The sequence below is a fragment of the Hippoglossus stenolepis genome, chromosome 14 (genome assembly GCF_022539355.2).
Source record: "Hippoglossus stenolepis isolate QCI-W04-F060 chromosome 14, HSTE1.2, whole genome shotgun sequence".
Taxonomy (NCBI): Eukaryota; Metazoa; Chordata; class Actinopteri; order Pleuronectiformes; family Pleuronectidae; genus Hippoglossus; species Hippoglossus stenolepis.
In genome coordinates this window covers 2402198-2429730 of record NC_061496.1, presented here as the reverse complement: position 1 = coordinate 2429730, position 27533 = coordinate 2402198, and the positions used below count along the sequence as shown (strand labels likewise).

Sequence of the window (27533 nt, the reverse complement as noted above, 5' to 3'; positions counted from 1 at the left end):
GATCTGACAGTTTTATAAACATGTTTTATACCAAACTCAAAATGCTGACTAACGTTCAGTCTCTGGTCTCTTTGGAAACTCTGAGAGGTTTTCACTCCGAGGTCAGAGTGTGTTAACAGACGAAAACTTCTGTGTAAGTAAATAGTTCAACAGGAAAGTCTTCAACAGTTTGTTCCTCATGAAGAATAAAACCTGAGCGCTGCTTCTCCAGGTTCGGGTTTGGACTCGAGGGACAGAAAGACGACCTGAGGAGTCTGGACTCAGCAGCAGATCAGACATGTTGATTTCTTTTATCGCGTCGTTACAGTCGTCAAGGCGATTAGAGATAAATGAATGGAAAAAAAATGTAAATTATAATTCAATTTTTGATCATTTTTCAATAATGTTTGTTTTGGAAAATCATAATAGGAAATAACAGGTTAATAGAAAGTATGAAGCAGCAGAAAATGGAAACACTCGATTTCACTATAAGTTACTGTTCAGCAAAATCTCCAGCTGTATACTGTTTGTATATACGTGTGTGTGTGTGTGTGTGTGTGTTTGTGTGTGTGTCATCATATTTCCCTGTGCTAATTTCAAACTAGATTTGCTGCAACAACAAAGCGTCAAATGTCAAATTGAAGAGAGAATTAGTGAGTTTGTCGGCCGGTCGCCTTCAGCCCTGCAGGCTGCGTCTCTCCTGCCCACCAAATTAAAAATAGTCGAGGGTTTATTTGTGGGTTGCTGTGGTTTTAGTGTGTGAGATGAAGTGTGTGTGTGTGTCTGTGTGTGTGTTTGCAGCAGCAGCAGCAGCAGTGCACTTAGCATAGGCTTTAAATAGCTAAGTCAAATAAAGTGAGAGGAGGCCGGGGATCAGAGGCTGAGAGGGACTCTGTGAGGGAGGCATTCCCGAACGGAAGCCGGCCTTTGGATTTCCAAACACCACTCGGGGCGAGCGATGCCAGGAATGTGATGTCGTCCGGCGGCGGCGGCGGCGGCGGCTGGGAAAACCGCCGGGCCACCAGGTGCCTGACAGGAAGTGCAGCGGGAAGCAGAGGTGCAGCTAGGGGACAAAATGGCGGCAGGTGACTCAGCAAAGAGGGTTTAGAGGCTAACCCCCGAAACAAACTGCTCCTCAGCACTTTGCCTCCTTTTTTACACACTGTGTTAAATTTCTATTCTTTCTCATCCCTTCGACCTTCTGACGGCCTCTTTGTGTGCAAGCTGTGGGAAAGTTTGCCGTAATGGTGAGGTCATCCACCACCGACTAGCCCCCCACCCCTACACACACACACCATGACTACACCCCCCGCTCTCCATGCTGTCCCTCTCGCTCCAGGCAGGACAGTGATGTGTCCCCTCGTCTCTGTCCCACTTCCAGCTCCTCGGCTGCCTCCACAGAGACCAGGGGCCTGAATGGAGCCTCGTTCACGGCTGGTATCTGATGATCTGCACCCGGACGCCGGAGGAACGTTCACATCAGCGTCGCTCGGAGGACGCTCGCCCTCGGTTTCTGTCACTCACACGAGCTCTGACACTCGGTGACTCTCAGTTCTTCGTGCACGTGAGGATCAGGCTCATCTAAATGTGGATTCTCGCTATGAAACTGCTGCAGTTATAAAAAAGCAATGAGGATGAAGAATTCCTTAAGTTGTGTGGATTCTAGTTGGTGCAGAACTCATCCTTCCCCTGAGTCTGTGTGCAGTGGGACGTTTGGTGGCTGATTACTGCCACCTGTTAGGAAAACTGGAAACTGCACTTTGGATTTTAAAGGATCAATTCAACAAGTTTCTTTACACCGTGAGAGACGGAGTAGTTCAACATTTTTGCGTGTTTCTCCTGAAATAATGCAGCGATCTTTATGGAAAACACATAATATATATCAGCAGATCCTGTAATTCTCTTCAAAATGTCCTTTACCATGTTTTATGACATGAATCATTCAGGTTATCAGACAACTTCCTTGTTATATTTCTACTGTAAGAGCTAGACCTCGGTGAAGGTATGCGCTCTACTCCGTGATATTCTGGTGCTGCTCTTTGTTTTCTGGATAAATATTAACAAGATCACATGCCTTCTTATTAACTTCACGTAAAAATGTCATATTAATAATCCAACAACAACACGAGGGCAGGTTATGTAGTTCACTTACTGTTATATAAAACAATACGCCAAATTGTACCCATAATAAAATGTCCTGTATAAATTCTGAGGTACACTGCCTTTAATCCTATTGTACAGTTTGTGTTAATATACAAAAATATATGACAAGTGTATATTCAGGGACAACACAGTTTTTTACACGTCAGTAAAAAGGGATAAATACTTTGAGCAAAATATAAACACACAACAATAAATCCATCTCAAGCACGAAGCAACCACAACATTTCATAACATGTCAAATAGACGTGTGGTTTTTGACATTGAAATCTGATTTATACATTTTTTACAACAAAGGAAAAAATCCGAAGTCATAACCACACTTTTAAGTACATATATATATTTATGTGCAGAATATCTGATATTCTTCAGGTTTAATCACAATGAAATTAGTTATTTTCCGACAGTGACTTCCAGTAAAGAGCGAACTCGGAGCGACGTGGTGAATTTAAAGTACAAACAAGTCAGACAAAGGTTTTAAAACGTGACAAAATCTGGGTTTCATGGTAGAAAGTGTCTGATTTCATACACAGTCCACACTGGAGGACTTTAACTTTATAAATGGAAGTTTTGTCTTCCTCTAGTGGCAGAATCCTGCAGCTCAGTCCGCTCAGAGCTGCTGGTTCCTCCTCAGGTTGGGCCGACGGGACCTGGAGCCGGAGTGTGAGGCTTCATGGGGTTTTCAAAAGTCTGTTTTTTACTTTTAAAGTCACTTCCCTCATATTGAAGTAACGTGTGGGCTTGAAGCTGAGCCTCAGTCTGTAGTTTGAGTCCCTGTCTCGTTACTTTTTATGCGACCCAATCATGACCTTCGAGACGAAGTTCACGATGGCGCTCGCCGGCTGCTCCGGATCGTGCTCGGCAAACAGATGGCACATGTTCTCGGTCTCGCTCTGAGATTTCCGGGCGACGAATCCAAAGATCCTGGCAGAAAGAAAGAGAAGGACAGATGTGGACGTTTATAGAGAAATGTCTTACATCTGCAGGACTTGAAATGCAGCTGTGAGAAGTTTATAGTTTCCTCCCTCACAGAACAGGACAAGACAAAGATAGAAAAATACAAATTGATCCGTCATTTAATCACACTGTGAGTCTTTGACCCTCTGAAACTCACTTTATCAAGTCCCACTATTCTGGAACTGATGCTACGGATATTATCCCTAAGACCTGGATCAGACTCCAGAACTCACACTCCATATTTTATGTGTGTGAATCCAGATGCAAATTCACATCAACACTGTTTTCTTGGAGAAACAAAGGGAGGATAAAGATAAAGAGGAGTGGGAAAAACAGACAATAGCAACTCACTTGGCAGTGGAAGCGCTGCCTCTCGTCCATCTGTGTGATCAGAACGACAGGATGAAGTTATCAAACAACTTCTGCTCATCAAATGTTCACATTTATATCTGAAATGTGAAATTACAGCAGCACCACGACAGATTCCCCCGTTTCAAACAGAGGTTGAACAAGGTTATATTCTTACTCCTATTTGTTTGTTAGCAGGACTTCTCAAAAACTACACATTTCCTCCATCAGCAGGATCTGTGTTCTGTATGTTTCTGGTTGTTTCCATAAATAACAGAATAAAATGATTGTACAGCCGCTGTTTGAGAAACATATTCTCTCTCCTCTGCTTCCTGTTACAGTTTGTCAGAATAAAATCACACAGGTCACTCACTTCCTGCCTTGTGGGTCCAGAGAACAGAATATAACTGTGTTGACGGCGTAGTGTCTCCTGAAGAACAACCTGCAGGATAAACACAGACAGAACTTAGCTTGTGTGTGTGTGTGTCTGTGTGTGTGTGTGTGTGTGTGTTTCATAAAGTAGCCATGAGACATATGAGACATGTGTGATCTTGGTTGAAGTGAATCTAGACAAATATTCCTGTGGCGTGTTCATTGTGTCTTCAGTGTCAGACGGTGTGTGTGTCTGTGTTGTGTGCCTGTAGGTGTGCGTCTGCTCACTTCCTCTGGTTGTCGGTGAGTGTGATGCCCTGTGCCGACACTTTGAAGTGGACCACGGTGGAGGCCGGCGGCGGGTCCATGGCGAGCGTCACTGTGGTCGCCTTCTGCACCGCCTGGTGTCCCGTCAACGACTCCAGCGCCACGGAGCCCAGGTACCACACATTGCACGCTACACAACAACACAATAACACACACAATTAAACACATTCATTCAGTTAACATCCAACGATTGTATTCATGGAAGCACACACAACTGTGTATTTTGTAGTGAATACAAACGTCACTGAGGTTTCAACTGATGTGTGTGTTGATAGCAAATGAACATCCTCCGCACACACACACACATACGCACACACACAAGTCAAACACACACACAAACTGATGTGTGTACCTGCTCCCTGTTTGAGAAGTTCAGCTGCTGAGTTTGTCGCTGTTTGTGCAGATGAGTCATTCAGGTCCTCCACTGGGTCTGCACACGCACACACACAGACACAAACACACACACACACACACACACACACACAGAGACACACAGATGAGTTCACAAACTGCTTCTGCAGTACTCGCTCACTAAGTGCAATCACAAAGACACAAACACACACATGTGCAGCAGAGAATTGCAAACAGTTGTTTTTTTAAACAACCGAAATTTTAAAATTGAAATATGATTGCAGGTCTGAATAATATTTTATTTTTACATAAACAACCTTACGCAGAAGCAAGTGGTTCTCGTTGGTTAGAAAAGTGCTGTAGAAACCTGATTTGTGTATAAACCTCATGTATAAACATGTTTATGATAAAACCCTGGTTGCTGCTCGAGTGTCGCCGCCGAGCGTCTCGTTTACCTTTGTCCGGCAGGATGAGTTTGCAGGGCAGAGCCAGAGGAGTGATGGAGTGTTGACAAACCAGAGCAGTGAGACTTCCTGTCACAGAAATAACATCAGACCCAGGGTCAGTGTTAGTGATGGGGACAGCTGCACCGCACTGTACTGACCACTAGAGGGGGCCACTGTGTGTGTGTGGTGACCAGTTCACAGACTTTGAGGAAGTTGGAGATTTACCACTGCTTCATGTTATTATCCAGTACTGAGGGATCTCTGTTCATATATATATGTTTATAGGAAACATGCACCAGATTTTACCCCCCGCTGTCTTTTCTCAATCAATTTGAAACTTTTAAAAACAAAATGAACCAACAGGAAGTTAAACACTGAATAATATGAAAGATGCGTCCTCACCAAAGTAAGGCTCGTTGGGGCAGCCTTTCAGACGAACTCCTTTCTGTGTGCACTCGATCAGGAAGTGTCTCACCAGCTCGTTGGACAAGTCTCCTGCTGCAGGGACACAAGAAAGATCAGTGTATATATATTATACATATGTATGTGAGCACATCTTAAATTGTCGTTCTGTTTATTAAAAGCTTGTAAAATAAATGAATCAAATACCATATGATCTCATTACAGAACAAAATTAACTTCTAAACTAAAGAAACTGCTCCCAAAAGTTTAAAATATCAAATTTCCAAACACCCCCCGTACCTTTCTTACTCTGTTGTAACACTGAGGGAGGGGGGGTCGCCACCTTCATAGCCAAACCGTACGCTCCGCGGAACGAGTGACTGTCTCTGACGATGAACGAGCCGGCCTCCTTGTCCTTCAGCACCGTGATGGCTGCTCAGTGGGTCGACACAGGCAGGAAACACACGCTCAAGTTAGAATCCTCACGTTCACACTGAGTTTGGAGGTAAACTTTGAAACACGGATCACAAGTGGTTGTTCGGCTCATCTGGTCCAAAGACCAATATTTACCTTGGTCTCTGGAAATGTCGGCCTTGTACCAGAACTTGGACGTGTCCTGAACAAACTTCACGGTGTCCTGCTTACCGCCGAAGTCTGCAACACACAGATTTGAGCTCCACGTCAGGTTTAAAGTCTGGATTCAGCCCAAGTTACAAAAGATTTCATGCTCAACCGTGGTGGCGACATGTTCACCTCCACCAGGGAGAGAGAGAGATGCCTTTTCTTTACCTGCTCCGGGGGAAGGGGCCCCGCTGAGGCCTCTGAGGGGGTCCGGGGTCATGGAGGACGAGAACGGGATGCTGATGCTGCTCCCACTGTGAGGGCTGGAATAACCGCTCAGAGAAGGGGAGCGGGAGCCAAGATCTCCCCCCTCACCCCACCTCCTCTTCTCAGGCAGCAGTGGAGCGTGGCCCCCGTCCCTCCCGAGGCTCAGACCCCCGAGGCTCAGACCCCCGAGTCCCTCCACGGCCTCCCGGAGGCTGTGTTCCAGGTCCCCGTTCCCCAACAACAGGGCGGACAAGTCCGGGCTGTCCGTCCCCCTGCGAACGCTCACACCTCCAGCCGGGCTTCTCAGAGGCCCCCTGGGAGAACTGTGGGCGTTGGGAGTGCTGAGGGAGAGAGTGGGTGAGGGCTGGGGGGGGGTCCGGTCATGCCACACTGGAGGAGGCGTGGCACTGAGGAGCAAAGAGGAAATTAGAACTTATAGGTTTGTTTTAATAAGATCCACCCAGAGAGAGTTGTTTCCCTTTTGTATTTGTCCGTCGGGTGAAAGTGTCTCAAACTGGAAAATCAAATGTGGCTAAAAGCGTCAGATTTCTATGAAGCTCGGTGTTATGACGAAAGTTTGGTTTAAATATAAAGTTAAAAATCCAGAGCAACAAAACGTTGATTTGCAAACTCAGCAGCACAGTTTAGAATTCAACGGAGAAGTTGGTACAAGATTTTATAATTTAATTTAACTACTATACTCGTGTAGAAACGTCAATTTGACCTTGATTTGTTCTTGTAAATAACAACATGTAGAAGTTGTTTAATCTGTACATGCACCAGGAACCAGGTGTGAACTGTGTGTGTGTGTGTGTGTGTGTGTGTGTGTGTGTGTGTTGTGTCGTGGGGGTGTACCTGTCTGTGAGTGGGAGGGCTTCCTGACGACACCGAGCACATGGAGCCGAAGATCCTCTGACAGGAAGCAGGAGTGACCGACACGTCTGACCTGAACATGTCTCCCTCTGCGGAGCCGCCGGTGTGGTTCATGCTGTCCAGGAAACTCCTGGCATCTGAAAAAGAAAAGAAACACAAAGTCGTTTACTTCACAGTCGTCACGTGAAAGAACGAACCACATGTTCTGTAGAAACAATCCCAGAATGAGACACGGCTCCATAAAGTATAACAACCACGTACTGACAGTGTTATTAACAGACACAGAATTATTCCCAGAGTAAGAAAAACATATTTCTACAGTCTCATGTCAACTTCTTTAACCTTCTGACTTTATTTACAAACTTGGATTTGTACTTTTTTAAACCCAAATCACGACTTTGCTCAGAACTTCACCACTTTCTCTACAAGTGCTTGAACTTTGTTCCCATCTCTAATTTCCTTTCCCCCAAAGTGTCCCCGAGGCTCCACTGTGCGGCGGTTTGTAAAGAAATCTAATTTTACCGTCCTCACTTTCCCATTTCGTCATCATTCAGTGTGAATCATCTAACATCTAATTACCCTCTGTAGTAATGTGTCATGTCAAAGGCATCTGCAGTGATTTAGTTACTCATTGAAGACAGCAACCCAGTCAGACTGTGTGTGAGCATCACATCAAGGTTATTCTTCTTCCATTTGTTTTTCCTCTATATGTGGTTTTAATTGGAAATTGTGGGAAAACTTAATCTTTTTTGCTGAGAGTTAAATCAAAAGATTGTTGTTTGCCACAAGCAAAGAGCTGCAGCCGGGAGAAACTTTAAATATCTTAAAGTAAAGGTCGTTTCCCTGCTGCTGAAGTACAGACATCGAGGGCGATAGTTTGAATCACTGTTTCTTTCAGCTTATTTAATTGCAGACCTTATACAATCTGCTTTTTAGACTTAAATTCATTCATGTCTAATAAAACACACTGGAATTTAGATTCCAGCGAAGCAGCAATTGACAGGGTACATCTGTGTGTGTGTGTGTGTGTGTGTGTGCGTGTGCGTGTGTGAGATGTCTTAGATGTTTGAGGACATTACAAACATTTCCAACATGACACTCTGACATTCTGACAACACAGTGTGTCATTCAGTAAACACCAGGACCGGCCTCCTCAGGCCTGTGAAGCACGATGAGTCACCGTGAAACGAGTCAGTCATTATAAAGAGCTCCTTGTTTCGGATGCCCCCTTCCGCTCCTTCCCTCCATTCAGGCGCTCGGAGGTGGAGGAGTTTGTTCTCAACCGACAGCTTTGTCTCTGATCATATTGGACGAGCTAAAGCATCTCAAGTGGATTAGATAATCCCACGTGTGCTGCTTATGAATGAGAGAATGTATGATTGTGTGCATGATGTAAACACTACGCTCACTTTGGAAGCTGCATGACGTACTTGTACTTCACTTGTACTATTGTATCCGTTGAATGACACATTATACTTCTGCTCCACCACAGGCTGTGGTATCGAGGTTTCACCGACACACGTGAGTCACGGCTGTCAATCAAGACGTTTCACTCCGTTTTTTATCATCAAATATCGAATTAAAACCAAATTTAACACTTGAACAAAAAACATCTTAAAAATGTAACTGTAACGCTCCCAGAAGCAGAAAGTAATTTCCCCAGAAGAAGTTTTCCCACGCTGACGCCTGCAGGTTCGTTCTGGTGGATCAGAGGATCTGTGAAGTGAGAGACAGCTGCAGGACGGAAAGTTACGTCTCATATGTCTCATATGTCTCATATGTTTCATATGTTCTGTGTCCGTCTGACCTTTAATCTCTGCAGTGTGGAATGTGACAGGAGAACAACTTTCAGGAGCTCCTACTTTTTAGAATTTCAATATTATTTGTTGTTTACAAAGTGGGACATATTGGCGTTGCATTGCAGATTAAAGTTTTATATATAAACCTGGGAGACACTCAGGGAATGAAATTTAATGCTGAAGCTGCACTTATCAGTATTTTAATGTAAACAATCAAAAGTCAAATATTTAACACGATATGAAAGTGAAATATCTAAAACAGATATATTTTTAACATATTTTTAGTCGGCACTGAGATATAACATCGTCCTGCTAATAGTCACGTGTACGTGTTGCTCAGGAGAACAGTTATAAATATTATGTATCTATTTCCATAGATATAAGTATGACGTCAATAAGCAAAGGTTTATATTATCAATACGTGTATAGAGCATAAATCTGACCTGATAACTCCAGACAGACAAACAGACAAAATGCTGCCACATATTGTTTTGGTGTCACCTCCCACTGTGTCGACCCTCAGAGGTTAAAGGTCAAGGGCCCACAGCAGATTATGTTAGTTAGACACACACACCCCTCACACACACACACACACACACACACACACACACACACACACACACACACAAGAGGGCAGAGATCACCCCAGGTTGTGTAGCTGTTGTTGTTGTTGACAAACAGCAGCTGACTGAACTGAGGTCAGCAGGATTCCTCAAACATTCCCACAGCCGCTGTCACTTCCTGTGAGTTTCCCAGAAAGCGTCCGAGCTTCGTCTCTCTGTCTCTGTCGGTTCCCACGGCGTCGTCCTGGTTTGTCACATCTGCTGCTCCTCATCTCATCTCAGCTCATCCACTTAATTACAGAACAGCCCGAACTGTGGCAACGCCGGCTGACCCCCCCCTGACCCCCGACCTCAGAGACCAGACTCCGCTCTGTAAAGGCTGCTGTGCTCACACACCTCCCCCGCCACGCCGCCCGGTCTCCATAGATACTCACGTTCTGCCCAACGCACTTTAATGAGAATCCTGGTGAGACGGACTGAGAACTTCCAAAAGTTCATAAGATCTCACCATTCAACTCAGAACTAATTTGGTTCCAACGAAAATGTGTATTTATCTAAACTGTCAAGTGCCAGAAAATTGTTTTACATATTTATAAAATACATAAACATGAAGCTTTTTTATAGGTAAGTGTAAAGACTCATTGTTTGATACGTATCGTCTGTCTGTTCATTTCGTAACGTACATGTGTTCTGAACGCGTGCGGATACGGACAGAACAGTCCAAATGGAGCAGTACCACCAGAAACCATGAGGGGGCAGTGTAACCAATAGTTCAAGCAGTCAAGCAGGACGACCGTAGGGCACAAAGAGGACATTCCAATCACAAACTTTTTGAGGAGACACTTTCCGAGTTTATTTGATTTTACTTCATCAAAGACAAACTCAACATGTTTGCACACAGTGCTGCCCTCTAGTGGATGTTTTGCTTCATAACTATGCCAACTTAAAGGACGTGGGCAGTGACGGTAACATCGTGTAAATCGGACGTTTCTCTTTTTGTTCGTAAGAAGCGTCTTAAATTAACTTATTGTCGTTTAAGTTTGATTAAATTTATTCCTTAACACCCTCCCCCCAGCTTTAGTTTTCTCAGCTGTTCAGTCCCCCTCACTCATTCAGCTCTGAGTGAACACAAAGCCTCTTTAGTTTGGGTCGAACCGTGTAAAACCAGCTCCCGATGGCACAGACCCATGTGGGCACGACTGCCAGCCTCCACCAGCCAATGACCCCCCACCCCCACCTCTACACACATGAAGACGCACTCCAACAGACACACACACTCTCCTGATCCCAGAGAGTGAGGGTTTTACGCCTCGGAGTGAAAACGGGTGCATACCTTCACGCGTGGGACGCAGATCAATCCCATGAATCAATAAAACCACAGAGGGTTCAATCTGGAGCTGATATCTGCCTTCGTATCTCCTCCCTCGGACTTCAGAGCCCGCTGGCCTCTGCCTGAGCAGGAGCAGGGAGGAGAGGAGCAGGGAGGAGAGGAGCAGGGAGGAGAGGAGCAGGGAGGAGGTGCAGGACGATGGAAAACATGCAGCCGTCACATGTTCAGAGCAGCGACAGAGCTCCAGTGTTTTATCTGACAAAGAAACACTTCTCTCCTTTTATTCCTCCACTCACACGTCCAAACATCCACATCACAGTGGACACACACTCAAACACACACACGTACACAATCATACATATGGACGACATGAGTGGGTTTACAGACTCCTGCTGATTACAGGAATGTGAGAACTACACACACAGACACACACACTGACAGGTCTATGGTGTGTTACAGCTGTTCAGAGCGCTCACACAGACAAAGAGAAGAGAAGACGAGGCCAAAGAGCAAGAACGTGATGAAGAGGAAAACACCTGCTGCTACACGGAGACCCACGAGGCTCCATGTCATCAAACAAAGTTAGTTCAGGGTAAAATAAAGTTCAATTAAAAGTTTGGAAACCGTTTTTTGGTTTTCCTAAAGCTCCCTGGTAAAATGTCAGAGTGAGTCCAAGTGAGAAAACAGCAGGAAGCTTCCCAGTGAGCGAGTGGACGTGTTGATGAGGTTTCTAACACGTGACGGACGTGAAACTGGAAGAACACAAATATCTCAGGGTGAAGAAGAGGAGCCGTACACGTAGAGGACGAAGACGTCAACTTGGAAAGACGAGGAGCTACTTCACATGAGAAACAAAAACACTTCTCCAGACTCCGGGTCAGTTCCTCCTCGTCCCTGCTCTTACTTTTCACCATCGCTGTTCCTCGTTTGTAGTATTTCCTGTAACTAAGCAACCAACTGCAGAGTAGCCGATCTACTTCCTGTTTACACCACATGACCAGTGTACGTGAAGGGTCAAGTCCTTTTCAGGTGTGTGAGTGTGGAGATGGGTTTAGTTTTAAAACTTGGTTTGATCCCTTTCTCATTACAGGTGTTTATTAGAGCTTGAAGAATCACTGAGTGTTTCCTGCGTCTCTCTCCTTGGTGTCACTCGGCTCTGCAGCAGAATGTGATCACTTGTGGAGCTTCACCCTCCCAACTTCAATAAAAACTCAAATCAATCAACCTCCTCTGCGTCATCATCCCCCCCCGGTTCAGGAGCCGTGAGCTTTTCTCTTGTGCAGAGAACAAACTCTCCTGTAAATCAGACTCCTCTGTTCTCTGCTGGCGTTCGGACCGACAGCTTTATGGACTGAGTGAAGTGGCGGCGGAGAGACGGAGTCACGAGCCAGTTGAAGAGAGAGAGAGAGAGAGAGGGAAGGGGGGGGGGGGTAGAAAGAGAAGAGGAGTTCCTTGTCATCTGAAGTGTTGTGATAATGAGCTGATGGCTTTATAAAGTGCAGTTAGAGCCACTGCTGCAGGTTTTAGCTGCAGCGACGCTTTGACTCATGATGCACCTGTTTGGAAAAACTTGTTGAAACTCTTTTTTTGTGATTTTGTTTTGGATGTTCTATGAAATTTGGGATTTTTGGGGTTGGATTTGCATTTTCCTTTTATTTGGACCATAAACTGTAAATATATATGGACCACACATTTCAGATTCCTCCCACTATCCAGTGAGTGAGTGAGTGTTAATGAGGAGGATGTTTATGGCTTAAATATCACGTTATACTTTGCAGAAAAGTTTAAAATGCATATCTTAACTAAGTGAGGTCTTAATCCCCCATCACACAAACAACGATCCACTCAGGGATTCAAAAGGATTTGTAGTTCTTGTATTTCTTAAAACACTGAAATCAAACCTCCTCCTCCTCACGAACAGAAGCTGCTCTGTTCCTCGAGCTCAAGGTGAATATCTGTGATTTCATGCATTGAGGAAATGTGAACTGTAAAAAACGTCCCAGATATGTGATCGTGTTCTGAAGCTGAAGTAAAAAAAAATTCCTCAGACGTCCCATCTGGAGAAGAGATCACTGGTTTCTCTCCTGCTGGTCGACCAGCACATGACAGCAGCTCTGTGGTAAAGAAGCAGTCACTCAGCCGCTCTCTCCTTTACTCACACTGTTGTTTTACTAAGTTTCAGACGGAGGTTTTGTTTTCGTTGCTGCTCTCTGAGCTTCATGAGTCAGTGTCTGAGCAGGCGTCACACAGAGGTTCGGCCTTTTTCCAGGTATCTAGGTCAGAACTGGAGAAATGTGGTTTACAGGAACATTTTTAGACATCGAGGTTACATGGAGCTATTTTTGTCAACAGTATTTCAGTGATTATCTTTCAGGGTGTATTCAGGACGTAATTCAAAAAGAAACTTAGGACTAAATGTTGAAGCAGCTGTTTTAAGCACCGACACCGATCGTCAACTCGTTCATTCCTATAGCCGGACGATCATTGTGATGTTGGTGGAGATCTGTGTGACAACTCCCTAAAAGTGAAGCGCAAAGCATCTTGATAGCCCCCTGGTGGCTGGCTGCAGTATAGGTCTTAAACCCTGCCTCCTCCACGTTAGCAGTTGGGTCATGGATCAAACCAAAGAGTCAAAGTGTACGTTACTTACAGACGTCGTATAGACTCAAGCTTTCTGATCTTTCATGTGTTTTGTGATGTTGAGCCAGACGCTGTTACATCATCAACATGAAGAACAATCGATGTTCTGGAAGGCATCACGCGGACGCAGCTTGTGACAACACAGACCTCTTGTTGATTCATTGTCTGGGGAACAAAACGCTGGTTTTCCCTGTTCTGTCCGTGCATCCTCAGCTGGAACCTCTGTCCACGGAGCTGTGGACACTTTCCAGCCTTGTGCTTTTAAATGTTCTGCCTCTTTTTTCTTCCTGCAGTCCTGTAAAAGCCACATGTTTCTCACTCGGCAAAATTAATCGATTACTGAGGTCTCGTATTTCACACTTTTCTTTTTTGGTGTCACCTAAAAGATATAAAAACCATCTCAGTGCAGTTTTACATCTCGTCTCTTCAGGATCTTTTATGCTCAACGTTAGACACGTATTGAGAAACGTTAGGAGCCCTCTGTCGGTACTCTGCGTTCATTTCATCTGTTTTTATGTACGTCTTCTAAAAACGTACAGATATGGACAAATCAGAGTAGTACCACCGGAAATCGTGGGGGGCAGTGAAGCCAACTGTGTCAGAAGAGACTTTGAAATTTGGTCCATTGGTCTGGAACCTGGTCTGAGCAAGGCAGGTGTGAAAGTGGCCTCAACGACCCCCTAGTTTACATCAGCAATTAATAACTGATAATAAACTGACCACTGTTTATTGTTATATATAATTTGTGATCCTTTAAAATACTTTCCAGGAAACTGCGGAAGACTTTACCCAGTTTGCTCAGATCGAAGGTGACTTTCACTCAAAAACTAAATCATGTCAAAGAGGGAAAAAGCAGAAAATCCTCATGAGAGAAAAGCTGAAATTGAAGCAGCTGCTGATCGTGTTTTTGACGATCAACTGAAGAATATTTTAAGCTCATGTGTTTGTCTTCTTCAGGTCATATTTAACTTCTAAGTGACTCTGAGCATGAATTCAGCTTCTGTACTTAATTATTCCAGTTACAGCAAACGTGGAAAACTACTGCTGGACGCCCCAAACGTCGTTTTGTCCAAAACTGCTGCAGTAGTTTGAAACGTGTAAACTTTTGGCTCAGTCACATGTGGTTGTCTCATTGTGTTTGACAGCTCTGGCACATGTGGGTAACGCAGCAATAAGCACCCCAACAAAAACAAGAGCCTTCAAAGGGCTGTTCAGTTGAATCCAGGTCAGTAGTGCAGAGAGAAGCCGGGGAAACGGCCTCCCGCGGTTAACCACCAATACATCAGCCTTCCCTGACTGCACGGCCGGGGCCAAGACCGTCTTTAGCAGGATGAGATCATGGACACAAGCAGTGGAACAAACCACCTCACCGCCCCGACAAGCGTCCGAGGTGCTGCAGACGCTGCTGTGCACTTCAGTAGATCCACAACAGAGAAGTCGTTTCATGCTCAGAACGTGGCGATGGAGAGTCCGGAGAACTGAGGGGTGTGAAAGATAAGATTCCAGGAGCCAAATACCAGAGGCCTGGAGGAGACAAGGGAAGTGTTTCTGTGCATGAGCGTCCTCCTTTAAATTCCCAGGAGGGACGCGGACAGAGAGAGATAACGCCGGATAAACAAGAGAGAGCGATGCCAGCTCAGAGAAGGACAGAGGACAGAAGAAGAGAGGAGACAAGGAAAGGTGGCAAAGTTCCTTCACTGCTCGGAAAGATGGAACCTGGTGAACTTGTGACGTTCAGAGTCATTCAAACACACATTGAGTCATTTAGCAGGTACATACCCAGAGATGCAGTCATGACGTGACCGTCTGAGACGCGTCCTGAGATCAGCAGCTTCCTGTTTAGACCCAAATATTCTTCTTCTTCTTCTTCTTCTTCTTCTTCTTTTTGCTTCAAACTCTTTATCTCTTTCTGTGACGCTCTGCCTCCCAGCGTTACCGGAATCTCCTCCTCTCTCTCTCTCCGTCTCTCTCTCTCTCTGTCTCTCTCTCTTTCTCTCTCTCCCTCTCTCTCTCTCTCTCTCTCTCTCTCTGTCTCTCTCTCTCTCTCTCTCTCTCTCTCTCTTCTCTCTCTCTCTCTTTCTCTCTGTCTCTCTCTCTCTCTCTCTCTCTCTCTCTCTCTCTCTCTCTCTCTCTCTCTCTCTCTCTCTCTCTCTCTCCCTCTCGCTCTCTCTCTCCCTCTGAGGAATCTGAGCTCGACTCGCTGAAGCGTTTCCTTCTCTCTCAGGGGTCCGATAATTTCGCCACCATGTCCGATTCCTTTCGTCCCCCAGATGGAAAAATAAGTTCCCCCATTCGCTCCTGGCTTGTTGTGACACCGCTCGACTTCTGGCTTTGTATGGAGGGAGGGACAGAGAGAGGGAGGGAGAGAGGGAGAGAGGGAGGGAGCAAGGAGAGGTAGAGAATTTCTCCCCCCCTCCTACTCCCACCGTGGATGCCTACATACCCTCCCCTCCTCTTCCTCTCACTGACCACTGAGCATTGTTCCTGCTGGGCCGCTGCGAGCACTTTCTCCCAATCAGAGTGGATTCCAGCGGGGTCAGAGGTCACATGTGGCCTTTTATGGACCACAGAGAGGAGGAGGAGGTGTTCGGTGGTGAGGTGGTGGCTGGCGCTCGGGTTATCTGGGGAGGGGGGGTTTCTATGGCCTCTCTGTCAGGGCATGTGTCCACTCCCACCATCTGCTCGCCACAAACCCGGCGACAAAGGCACGCAGCCGCACGCTGACTGCGTCTAATCTTAGCTCGTCATAAAGCAAACCGTAAAGCTCTTGATTGAATTGTGCCGTGTTTACTTTTCTGTCGGTGGAGGCATGTGCCGCCTGTCACAGGAAATGAGCCGGAAGGGACGAGGGCTCCATCCATCTGTGCCGCTCGTTTATCGGTTCAGGGGCTTCAGTCGTCGCTTGGAAAATAACTTTGCAGACGTAAATTAAATCTTTTAAGAGCCTTGGAAAAACTGTTAAAACTTCAAATTATAGACAAAAACCTGACGGCTAACCTTTAAATTAGTGATGTTGAGCTTCACTACCAATTTCCCGAAATGTTGAGCTTTTTAAACGGTTGTTAAAACATCGTATCTACCTGGTTTATACGTTTAAAAACTCAATCCTTATATTGACCGTGTAGATTTGAGAAAAAACTAACTAATCTTTCTTCTGTTAAAAATCTGATTATAATTGTAGATACAGGAGACTTTTCTGAAAACACACGAGTGTAAGTTTACCTTTTCTAAACCCGCCTGTTTGGAACAAGCTGTTTCTTTGGCCTGTTGGTAAAACATGAAAAATCTGTGATAATAAGTTCAATAGAGGCTAAAATACAGTTTACAAACAGGTCAAAGTTACAAAGTGCAGGATGAGGTCATTGTCTGGTTTGACGACCTGTTCCTGTCCCTTTGTTAACACGTGGATCTCAGAGTGTTGACCACAGTTTGGTGATTAAACTATAATAAAAACCTTCTGCTCAACATCAACAATGACACTTGAAACCTTCTCTAACCATCATGTGTCTCTTCTTCACCACGGAACACCGATCTCTCCGGACCACTCTCCCTGCGCGTCCCCCTTGACCCTTGACCCCTGACGGTCAGACAGTCGAGCGTTTTGTCTGAGCAACCATCTGCCTTCACTGAACCTCGTCCACATTCCTCTGGCCGGAAGCTGCTTCCGCCGACTGAGAGCTTCTGCATATAATCCCTGTTTATTTTGATTCGGCCGCTTGTCAACAGAAGAAATGTTGTTACACAACACGTCGCGGTCACGAGGAACTCTGGGAGTTCTCAAGACGAGGGTTCATCTTCGGGTCGGTTCAGGGGCTGAAGTGTGAGAAAGAAGATTCTCACTGATCTGATGATATCACGTGAAAACCTCTTATAAGACTTTCTTGTTTCTCTCTTAAGCTGAAGGATGTGACTTCATTTCACAGAATCTCTTTGACTCGTTAGGTTCATGGAACATTTGGTGCAGTTATGGGCCTGGAACGAATACAGATACAGTTCAGGTCTGGCTCCAGTAAAAGATTAAAAGATTCAGTACATTTTTCCACCTTTTTATGAAATAGAGACAGTGAAGGAGAGACAGGAAGCAGGGTCAGAGTGTCGGGGGGGTGGGGGGGGGGAGACCTGCTGCTCTCTGCAAACAAGCGGCTATCGCTTCACCCCAGGACGGATCTTTATTGACTCCTTTTTAACATTGAAAGGGATTATTCATGGGTCTTGATGAAATAAATCTGTCATATTTAAGGGACCAATATCTACGAGTGTGTGCAGACTTTGAGCACCTTGATTTCATTTAAGGAAAAGTGTTGTTTTCACACTAAAATCACTTAACTGTTCAGGCCTGGATCTGGTTCAAGAGGCAGATCCGGGAGGTTTTTACATTTCTCTTGGTCTTTATTTGATTTGACAGTGAAGGTGAGATATAGGAAGAAGAGAGAGAGTGTAGGAGAACGACTTGACAGACCTGCTGTCCTGTGGAGGCTCTCTAACACTTCACCTTCCTGCTAGTGCACATTTTACAACATTTTCCAACTACTTTTATTCATCCCAGCATTCCCAGTGTGATCATCCCGGTGATAACACTGTGGGAACCGGCGCTGCTGGGATTCAGTGTCTGACTGAGTTCACCGCCCACAGTAGCGACTCCACACGTTGCCGCAGCCTCAGGGCAGCTTGCGATTACATTAATGACTCTAAAACGTAAAATAAAAAATAATCTAACTCTGACGCTTCTGTCTGGTCGTGGCAAATTGTTTCCCAGACTGTCGTCGACCTGGAACGTGGGAAACAGGAAACTCTCGTCTGCCCCTAAAAACGGGAGCGAGCAGGAGATATTCTGTGTCCTTTGTTAATTCTTCTGTCCATCCAGCAGAAAGAAAGGAGAACTAACAGTCCCTCTTTCATCAGCTCCTTCTCCATCCTGCCTCCTCGGTTCTGACAAACATGTTGACAACAAACACCCGGACCTGCCCTTTAAAACACTGAGCTCCTCTGTCTGCAGGTCAGCTGGAAACATGTAAATATCACTTCAGTTTTGTCTGCAGGGGAATTAGAGCTGGTTACGACTTTGTATTGATCATTGAATTAAATCGAATCATCGTTAAATTCAATCTTAATTTGATTATAAACAAACATTTTATGAATCAGCCATGAATAAAGGAGATGGAGGTTAATATAGACGTCCCAGGGGTAATCGATTCAAAGTGAAATGACTTAATCTGCACTTTGTCAATTAATTTGTGTAATTTCCAGGACTATGATTTAGTTTTACTGTTTCCTTTTTTGAAAAATGTTTGAATTTATTGGTTTAAACACATTTTTATTATCTCTTTTGCATGAATGAACTTTCTAATTGATGCATTTTATTCAGTTTAATACTGAATCTGTTTTTGTGATGCTGCAAGACACATTTTCTCCGTATGGGACATTAAATACTGAAACAAACTTTATTCTGTTTACTATTACAATTTGCTTTGTCCTGCTGCACATGTAATAACAAAATATTGTGGTGTTTGAAAGTTTTAAAATGTCTTAATTAACCTTATTTAAACTTATCGGACACTGACGGTCAGTATTTCCCCTTTCACAGTAAAGGCCTTCTGCTGCAGTGAAGTGCACTTATTGTGAAGGGCCCACAGGAAGTGGTGCAGTCTCCCACAGCGGCTTTAAGGATCAAAGTTTCCTCTTCAAACACACGGAGCAGAACTGATGCTGCACAAACGTCCACAGTTACACAAACTGAAGAGACATTAACAAACGTCCACAGTTACACAAACTGAAGAGACATTAACAAACGTCCACAGTTACACAAACTGAAGAGACATTAACAAACGTCCACAGTTACACAAACTGAAGAGACATTAACAAACGTCCACAGTTACACAAACTGAAGAGACTTTAACAAACGTCCACAGTTACACAAACTGAAGAGACTTTAACAAACGTCCACAGTTACACAAACTGAAGAGACTTTTACTCACAGTTACACAAACTGAAGAGACATTAACAAACGTCCACAGTTACACAAACTGAAGAGACTTTAACAAACGTCCACAGTTACACAAACTGAAGAGACTTTAACAAACGTCCACAGTTACGCAAACTGAAGAGACTTTAACAAACGTCCACAGTTACACAAACTGAAGAGACTTTAACAAACGTCCACAGTTACACAAACTGAAGAGACTTTAACAAACGTCTTGACATCAAACTTTCCCTCTGAGGGATTCAGGGACACTTTCAACACCTCATTAATTATTTAATTAAATTATGAAGATGTCCCCTCACACAGTGCCGGTCCTTTGTGTCCTCTCTGTGAGAACACAGACCCCCCCCCTCCCCACAGACATCAGATATGAAACTGGAGCGCTGAGAGACGCTTGTGTTTTTTTGACACTACAGTAAATTCCTTCTGCAGCTGTGTGGTGCATATCTCCTCCAGCAGGATGTCCCAGCAAAACAAAAGACCCTCCCCTCTCCGTCCCCCCCGTCCCCTCCCAGAACAGGACGTTAGTGGACATCCTGTCCGCAGCGCTCACTTCCTCTGTTACCGTCAGCTATTATTAGAGGACGTCCAGCATCAGCTGTCCTGCACGGGCCTGATATCCACAAGCATTTGTCCTTTTTGAGTCATAGCAATAGAGTAAAGGACAGGTGTGTGTACTGTGTGTGTGTGTGTGTGTGTGTGTGTGTGTGTGTGTGTGTGTGTGTGTTTTGGTATGCCAGGAGGACGTGCAGGACAGCTCTTGAAAACTGTCCAGCAGCAATCAAGAGCTCGAGTGTTTGTGTTCAAACTTTAGTTGTCTCGCCAGTCAACCACACACATATTCATGGTCTCACACACACACACACACACACACACACACACACACACACACACACACACACACACACACACACACACACACACACACACACACACACACACACACACACACACTCCTGGGACTCTGTACCTTGTGTCCAGCTGTGTTGGTCCCACTGCTCGCTGGTCCTGGGCTGGGAAGCCTCAGAGAAATGTTTCACTGGGAAGAGAAGGAAGACGCTGATAAGATATTGAAAATGCAGACACACCCACAGTAAGTGCGAGAGTCCGTTCTGACGTGACCTCTTACCGTAGGGCGTCGGGGGGGACACGGGGAAGGCCGGAGTCTGGGGGACGATGCCCGGGCTGCTGGCGGGTCCCTGGTAGTTTATACTGTTGGTTTTGTGGAGAATCTTGAAACGTAAAGTCAGAAAAGAAACACGGGAGGAAAGTTAAGAGCATGTTTTTCCTTATTCTTTAAGTCTTGTGGACACACACACACACACACACACACACACACACACACACACACACACACACACACACACACCAGCAGACACACCAGCAGACATCAGTCTTGAGATCTGTGTGTGGCTACAGTCTGTGTTTTGGTGTAAACACTTGGGCCATTCATGCCATCCAGCCGTAAGAATGTGTGCAAGAAGAGAAGGAGAGGAAAAAAGAAAAGAGAGAGATGGGGGAGAAACATGCACAGACGCAGATAAAGTTACACACTCGCGAAACTTCTCTGTGTCACAGATTCAAGTTATAACTCACTTTTTCTCGGACATAATTCAGTGACACTTCGTGTTGTTCGCCCTCAAGATTTAGAAAAGTTAGTTTTATCGTGTGTCCTTGAGTTTGGCCTCTTGTCTCTATCTCGCCTCAAAGAGACTGAATACAATGTCGTATTTCCTCATGTGGATTTTCTTGTGCTCGGCCACATCATCATTATCACAGTCTGATAACTACTCATGGGAACGGTCTGCAGTATCAGGTTAACAGCTCTGGTTTCCATCATGACGAGGGAGTTGCAGCTCCTTTGTTATGCTTGAATAATATTTTGCTGGAAACTAAAATTGTCATGAATTGTTCCCAAACTGGACAAAACTATATTTTCGGTCCATTTTGAAGATGAACTCTGAAGATGAACTCTGAGGGAAGAGGCTGCGCCGGGTGGTCTGGATCTGTGAAGTGAACACTGCTCCCTACGCTCTGCAGAGAGAGGAGCACATAAAGGTTTGGGTTCCAGGCCGGGTTAGTCTTACATATCCAGACGCATCTCCACAGAGCTGTGTGGTCTGAAAGAGAAAAGGCTCTGGCTCGGTTTTAAACCGATCACAATCGTCTTGGGCACTAAGCCCAGGAAGCAGCGGCGGTGTCCCTGCTAAACAGTGTCGGGGGGGAACTTGTTCTGGTGAAACCTTTGCACTCGGGAGGTGATTCAGAAAACACTTAAAAACAGTAAAAGACATTTGTCTTTATGTGTTAAAGTCTTTTCTGCAGCAAACGGGAGGTTTATATTCTCACAGTCGGATTTTTGATTCGTCAGAAAATATTTTAGCTTCTTCTTTTGATGACTCAGAATCTGTGGCCCCTTAGTTTTGGACACACTGTGTTATGGTGACATCAGGACTTCGGCTTCTCCTTTAATGAATCTAATCTCTGAGCTCACTCATGTTAACTTCACGCTCTAGTCGCTCGTCCTGGATAGTTGGAAGAAGCTGGTTTATTTCATGGGACCAGTAACTATTGTTCAGCTCCCAGCAGGTGAAGGTTTATCTGTTAACTTTACCCGAGAAGGTGAGAAAGGGGGACTGTAGGCTGGGGAGCCCCTGAAGGTCTGAGGTCCGCCCCCCCCTCCCCATCCTGGACTGCGTAGAGCAGCGTAGTCCGTCACGTTGCTGACCTGCTGCTGCTGCTTCCACCCTGATCAGGAGCAGAGACAAGGAGGCTGAGATTCAGACAGATTATAATCAGACACGTCATCTGTCAAATGAAATAAACAGCAACAGTCATTTCTAAGGCAACACATGAGAGAGTATTGACACTTTGTTATCCCAACAGTAAGAGGTGATGACAGCGTGTGTGTGCCTGACAGACTGCTCCTATCCGTGTGTTTATCAGCTGAGCGGAGCTGCTGTCATCAGGCCAGCGTCTGTGTGACCAGATGTTGGAGCATCACAGCGTTTCATCGGAAAAACATCTGCTGGAACAATCAGTCCTTCTGTTTTCAGATGTGAGGAGATCATCGCCCCCTGGGCTGGAACGCGTCCACCCTCACAAACCCACGCTCGCCTTATACACACTGTAAATCCTGCAGGTTGCCTCCAGGAGATGTTGTCCTCCAGCAGCACGATGGATTTAACATATGGATATAAAACTAACTGAGAAGCAAAGGCTGTGCTCTAATAGGTCAGTGTCTTTGTGTTGTTTGGGGAAAGTCTGCCCTCAGACGTTCATACCAAGCAGAGTCACAGTTATTGACATCGATTCAATCTAAAAATCTTTGTTCCTCAAAATTAAATATATGTGAATTTTGTCCTTGAAAATAATCCCTTCATGGCGGTAAAATGTCTTTATTTGTTTGGTCCTGATCACCTGCTCCAACTGAACTTGTCCTTTAATACTGATAATTAACTGTACTGACTTCTTCTGAGGGATATGATGATGAAACGAGAGATATCACTGCTACTCTAACGTAATGGAAAGTGTTTTAACATAGATTCAAGAAGTTTGTCAGTGGAGTGGAGACCTCACAGCTTTGAGAAGAGATCAAGGTTTAGGTTCAAAGAAACCATTTCACGATATTAACCACGTGCAAAAGGAAACAGTTTTTAACATAAGGGAAAGTTGTCAATCTTTAACAACAGAGTTTAGTGAATCCTTATTAGCACTGTTTGATAACTGTTTAATTTTGAATATTGATGTTGAAAACCTTTATTTTTAGCAGCAGAGCAGTAAAAAACATTATCACCTGAGGACCAGGTTCAGGGCTAGAGGCGGTTTTCAGGTCCTTGCAAGTCGTAGCCGTCCCTCAAGAATCTGCTGTGTTCAGTTGTTTTTGAAAATTTTTAAAAATGGGCAAAATCTTCATCCTGACACTGAGATTTGAAACGTAACTCAGATGGAGACAGTATTTATCGGCTTACAAACTTTTTACGGTTGCAGCCGAGTCTCAGTTCCATATATTTGAGTTATTTTCCTGAGCTTGTACAATAAAATCAAATCTGGCTTTACTGCAGCCTGGAAACACAAAAAGCATAAAGCGGAGCCAGCGGCTGACGGGTTTTTATCGTGATTCACCACAAATGGGCTCATACTCAATTGTGCATATCAACCGTAAACAGCGATGAGGAACATTGTGCGCTCCTCTTTCGCGGTGAACATCCATCACCTCGAAAATCACATGAAAGACCGAGCGAGTCCGACTGAAACTAATCCGTCTTCTCTCCCGCACCAGAGGGCCTGCGGAGGGAGCCGTCACCGAGGCGTTCACAGGGTCGAGGGTCACTCGATACCCGCTGCACTCGCTCCTCTCTTTTGAAGCGTGCAGCTCGGAGATGATGAGAGGGAGAGCGAAGGTATGATGCAAACACACGGGCGAGCAAAGCGTTGTGTCAAACTTCAAAAGCATTCCTGACCGCTGACCAAACATCCCCGTGAAAAACACATGTTACAAACACAGTCAGACGCTGAGACACACAGAGAAATATGCCCCTGAGGAAATATCAGCCCTCAGCTCCCTGACACACTCGCTGACCCATGTGCATACAGACTCATGGTCCATTTCCTGTGCTCGGATTCAAGGGGAACTTAGAAGACCTGTCGTTATGCACAACGCAGGGTGAGAGGTTAAACGTCAGCAGTAACCCTGCGTGGCACACGGCCGCGGGCGCTGATAACCACAGGAGAGGGCAGCTGTCGGCGCCGCCCTCGCCTGGCGGGGAGCTCCCACGTCGCGCCGCCACTCGGAGGGTCGAGCTGCGAAGAACCAGCTGCTGCGTGAAGAGGTGGGAAGTGTTAACGTCCTGCGACCCGCCGTCCTCAAACAGAAAATCAATCATGGACAAAGGTCAGGGCAGAGATGGGCCTCTTCCCTCAGGCTCCGTCCCAGTGGATGTGAGAGGGAATAAATCTGTGGTGTGTGTCAGCGGAGGGAGAAGAAACAGTGGAGACGAGGCCGAGCTGAGACCCGCGGGTCAGGAAAACAGGTATCGTCCCACCGCGTCTCCGAGAAGTGAGTTATAAACACAACGCAACTGCAGCAGCAACAAAACGAAATCACCTACTGGGTCATATTCAGAGGCAACAAGAAAGAATGAAGCACTGCTGTTTGACAGGACGTGGTTGGGGGGGACAATAAATCAACACATAATTAAAAAATAACTCAGGATTGTGGCTAAAGGTCAAAGGTCAAGGTCACTGTGACCTCACACATCACATTGTCTGCCTTGTGAATGCAGTATCTCCGTAATGACTTGAGGGGATTCTTTGGCACAAACACTCACTTGATCTTGGATTTCCTCTTGGTAGCCCAAGGTCAAAGGTCAAGGTCATGGTGGCCTCACAAAGTTAGTTGATGTCTTTCTTGAACATGATTTCTTAAAATCAGCTCGAGGGAGTTTCTTCCAATTTGGTCCAAACTTTCCCTTGAACTCAAAGATGAACTGATTAGATGTTGGTGCCTGGAGGTCAAAGGTCAAGGTCACAGTGACCTCATGTTGCTGTGTTTCCAAAGGTAAAGGTTACAGTGCGATAGTTCTAGTTGTGGCCATGTTCAGCCGACATCACTTCACGTATCCGTCCTCACACTTTGTTAAATTCACTGTATTTACCAGGAAGTCTGAGCGAACAAGCTTCACAACAAACCAGCAGGACTCAGACTCTGTTCTCTGACGATCTGACGAAGCTTCTGCTCCATAACTTTCTGTCTTTGTTTCCCTTATGTCATTTGGTCTCTCGGTATATTTCCATTCACGACACGACAGATTGGACGGTAAACACGACACTGAGGTCCCGACTCTGCTCACACAGCAGAAACATCCACTGGATCAAACGCTTCCACCCGTTCAGCAAACACCAGCAAACACCAGCAAACACCAGTAAACACCAGCACACACCAGCACACTTGTAAAACACCCGACCTCAGCCACATGTCCTCCTCTCTCTCAGGTGGAGGTCTCCACAATCCTTCATGGGTATGAAAGCTTCTCTGTGCGTGAACCAGAGAAGCTTCATCTGACTCCAGCTTGTTGGTACAGGTGTATTTTCCTTAGCCGGTCATAATGTGACAATGTTTAAACTGTTAAAGGACCAGTTCACCCAAAATATACACAGCTCTTCACACAAACTCCTCATGGAATTCAGGAGCTGGTGGCTTTTTGGGGAATTTAGTTTGTGCTGCTTTGGTCAGAATGTAATCAGTTACTCTATGAAAGTTACAACAGCAAAAGTAATCTGCTGCAGTATGTAACTTTAAGGTTAGTCAGCAGTGTTTAAGATGGACGAGATTACAGTTCCTCACAGGTGGAGCCATCTTCACTGCCCACTGGATGCAGTGCAGCTTATAAACCCGGCCTCCTCCACCATGTTAGCAGATGGGACATGGACCAAAGAAAACAACCAATGTACAGTTCTCAAAGATGGTTTCTGTCATTGTAGGTCGTTCTTATCACACTGATGTTTGTTCAAGTGGTTTCGATTATGTATTTGATGATATAAAAACAGGCTGAGACGTCATGATTGACAGCTGAGACGGACCCCGAATGACACAAGATGGCATCGTTCATATCCTTGATATATTTTGGCTGCATATCTGGATAGTGGGAGGAAGTGGAGATGCGTCGTCCATCTTTATTTACAGTCTATGTTCAGCTGCCTTTAAATGTCTTTAAATAAACCCTTTTACACTATAAACTGATTTGCTGAGATTGGTCCTACCTGACAGATGTGTGGTCCCCTTGTGGCTGAGGCCGTTGGTGTGCAGGGAGGCCGAGCGGGACAGGGGGGCACAGCTGTTTGGAACAGGAACAAAGGTCGGGTCCAAATCCAGAATCAGCAGGTTCAGCTGCTCGATGGACTCGTCGACGTCCGTGGTCAGCGAAGCCAAATCGTCCTCGTGGTGAGATGAGCTTTGTGTAGTGTGAGCAGACTGTGCGTTACGTGTGTCATCTGTGTTTTGTGTGAGGTTGTGCGCCCCCCCCTCGTCCAGCGGTCCCCTGTGCACAGCCTGGCTGCTGCTGATTCCTCGAGGTGGTGTGTCAGGAACGACCAGAGGCGGTGGCCTCGCTGCTCTCCCTCTGCTCAACCTCCTCTGTGCATCCATGTCAAGGTCATTATCACCAACAACATCCGCCATCTGCTGCTGCTGAACCCAGGAGCGTGTTGAGTACAAGGAGCAGATACTAGTTGAGCCTGGCTCCTCTAGAGCAGGAGCAGCGGCTTCGTCCTCATCGTCCAGTATGTCTGTCTCCCTCTCGCTGGATGAAGCCTCTCCGTTGAGAGTGTGTCCCAGTCCGGACTCATCTCGAGCCACCTCCACTCCCCCTCCACCGCACGCAGCCAGCTCAGTCATGACCTCCAGAAGAGGCTGAACGATCTCAAAGTCCAGCCCAGAGAGCAGCCGCGCTGCCTGGGCACTGTTGTCCTTCACGGGTCCTCTCCTCTGCCTGGCCGTGGTCCTCCCCTGCGAGGCGACCGACAGGCCTGAGTCACTGCTGGCGGACGGAGCTCGGTCGCTGCAGCTGGGACTGATGCTGGTCAGAGGGAACGCAACTCCTTCCTCACCGCTCGTCTTCCTCACGCCGGCGTACAAACTGCCATCGAGAACATGAGGTGGAGCTGTAGGAGACAAACACCGTCAGGTTTACATGTTAACAGTGACGACAGATGCATGTTGAAGTTACAGTTAAAGAAACAACACAACACGTATGTGATGATAGTGTTGTGTTTCAGTAAAATCATTTTCTGCCTCATATCCAATTGATATTAAATTCTAGGAGAGTCTTATGATTTCAAACTCCCTGTAAATCAAAGAATGAACTAGAGCCCAACAAGTGGGATTTACAATTTATTGATACTTATTCTACAAAATAAAGTTAAATTTAGTAAAGAAGAGCACACGTTGCATAATTCTGTGGCAGGTTTTGTTGAATAACCAGAATCCAATGAAATAAAGTTATAGAAAACGATAGAGAGAGTTACTTTAACAAAGATCTCAGTGGAGCTGTTTCATTCTATAAATGATTAATCGACAAAAACGTGAATTAAACAATTTGTCTTGAAAAGCATCCGACTAGAAGTGAAATGTAAAACCTCTTATTGAACATATTCACAGTATGTGTGACTCCCTGCACC

The 27533-nt window shown here is 45.5% G+C and overlaps 1 protein-coding gene across 1 annotated transcript in view; it reads right to left on the bottom strand.

Moving 5' to 3' along the window:
• Nucleotides 1–2181: 2181 nt before the first annotated feature.
• LOC118120978 (tensin-3) overlaps nt 2182–27533 on the bottom strand; it is a 38638-nt gene continuing 13286 nt past the window's right edge. The window contains 16 exon segments of the mRNA XM_035176537.2: nt 2182–3063; nt 3448–3477; nt 3818–3886; nt 4105–4273; nt 4496–4573; nt 4950–5027; nt 5343–5438; nt 5643–5774; nt 5913–5996; nt 6132–6577; nt 7026–7040; nt 7042–7180; nt 20326–20394; nt 20485–20587; nt 21970–22103; nt 26118–27017. Coding sequence (XP_035032428.2) covers nt 2922–3063; nt 3448–3477; nt 3818–3886; nt 4105–4273; nt 4496–4573; nt 4950–5027; nt 5343–5438; nt 5643–5774; nt 5913–5996; nt 6132–6577; nt 7026–7040; nt 7042–7180; nt 20326–20394; nt 20485–20587; nt 21970–22103; nt 26118–27017 — 2684 coding nt within the window. The 3' untranslated portion in view covers nt 2182–2921.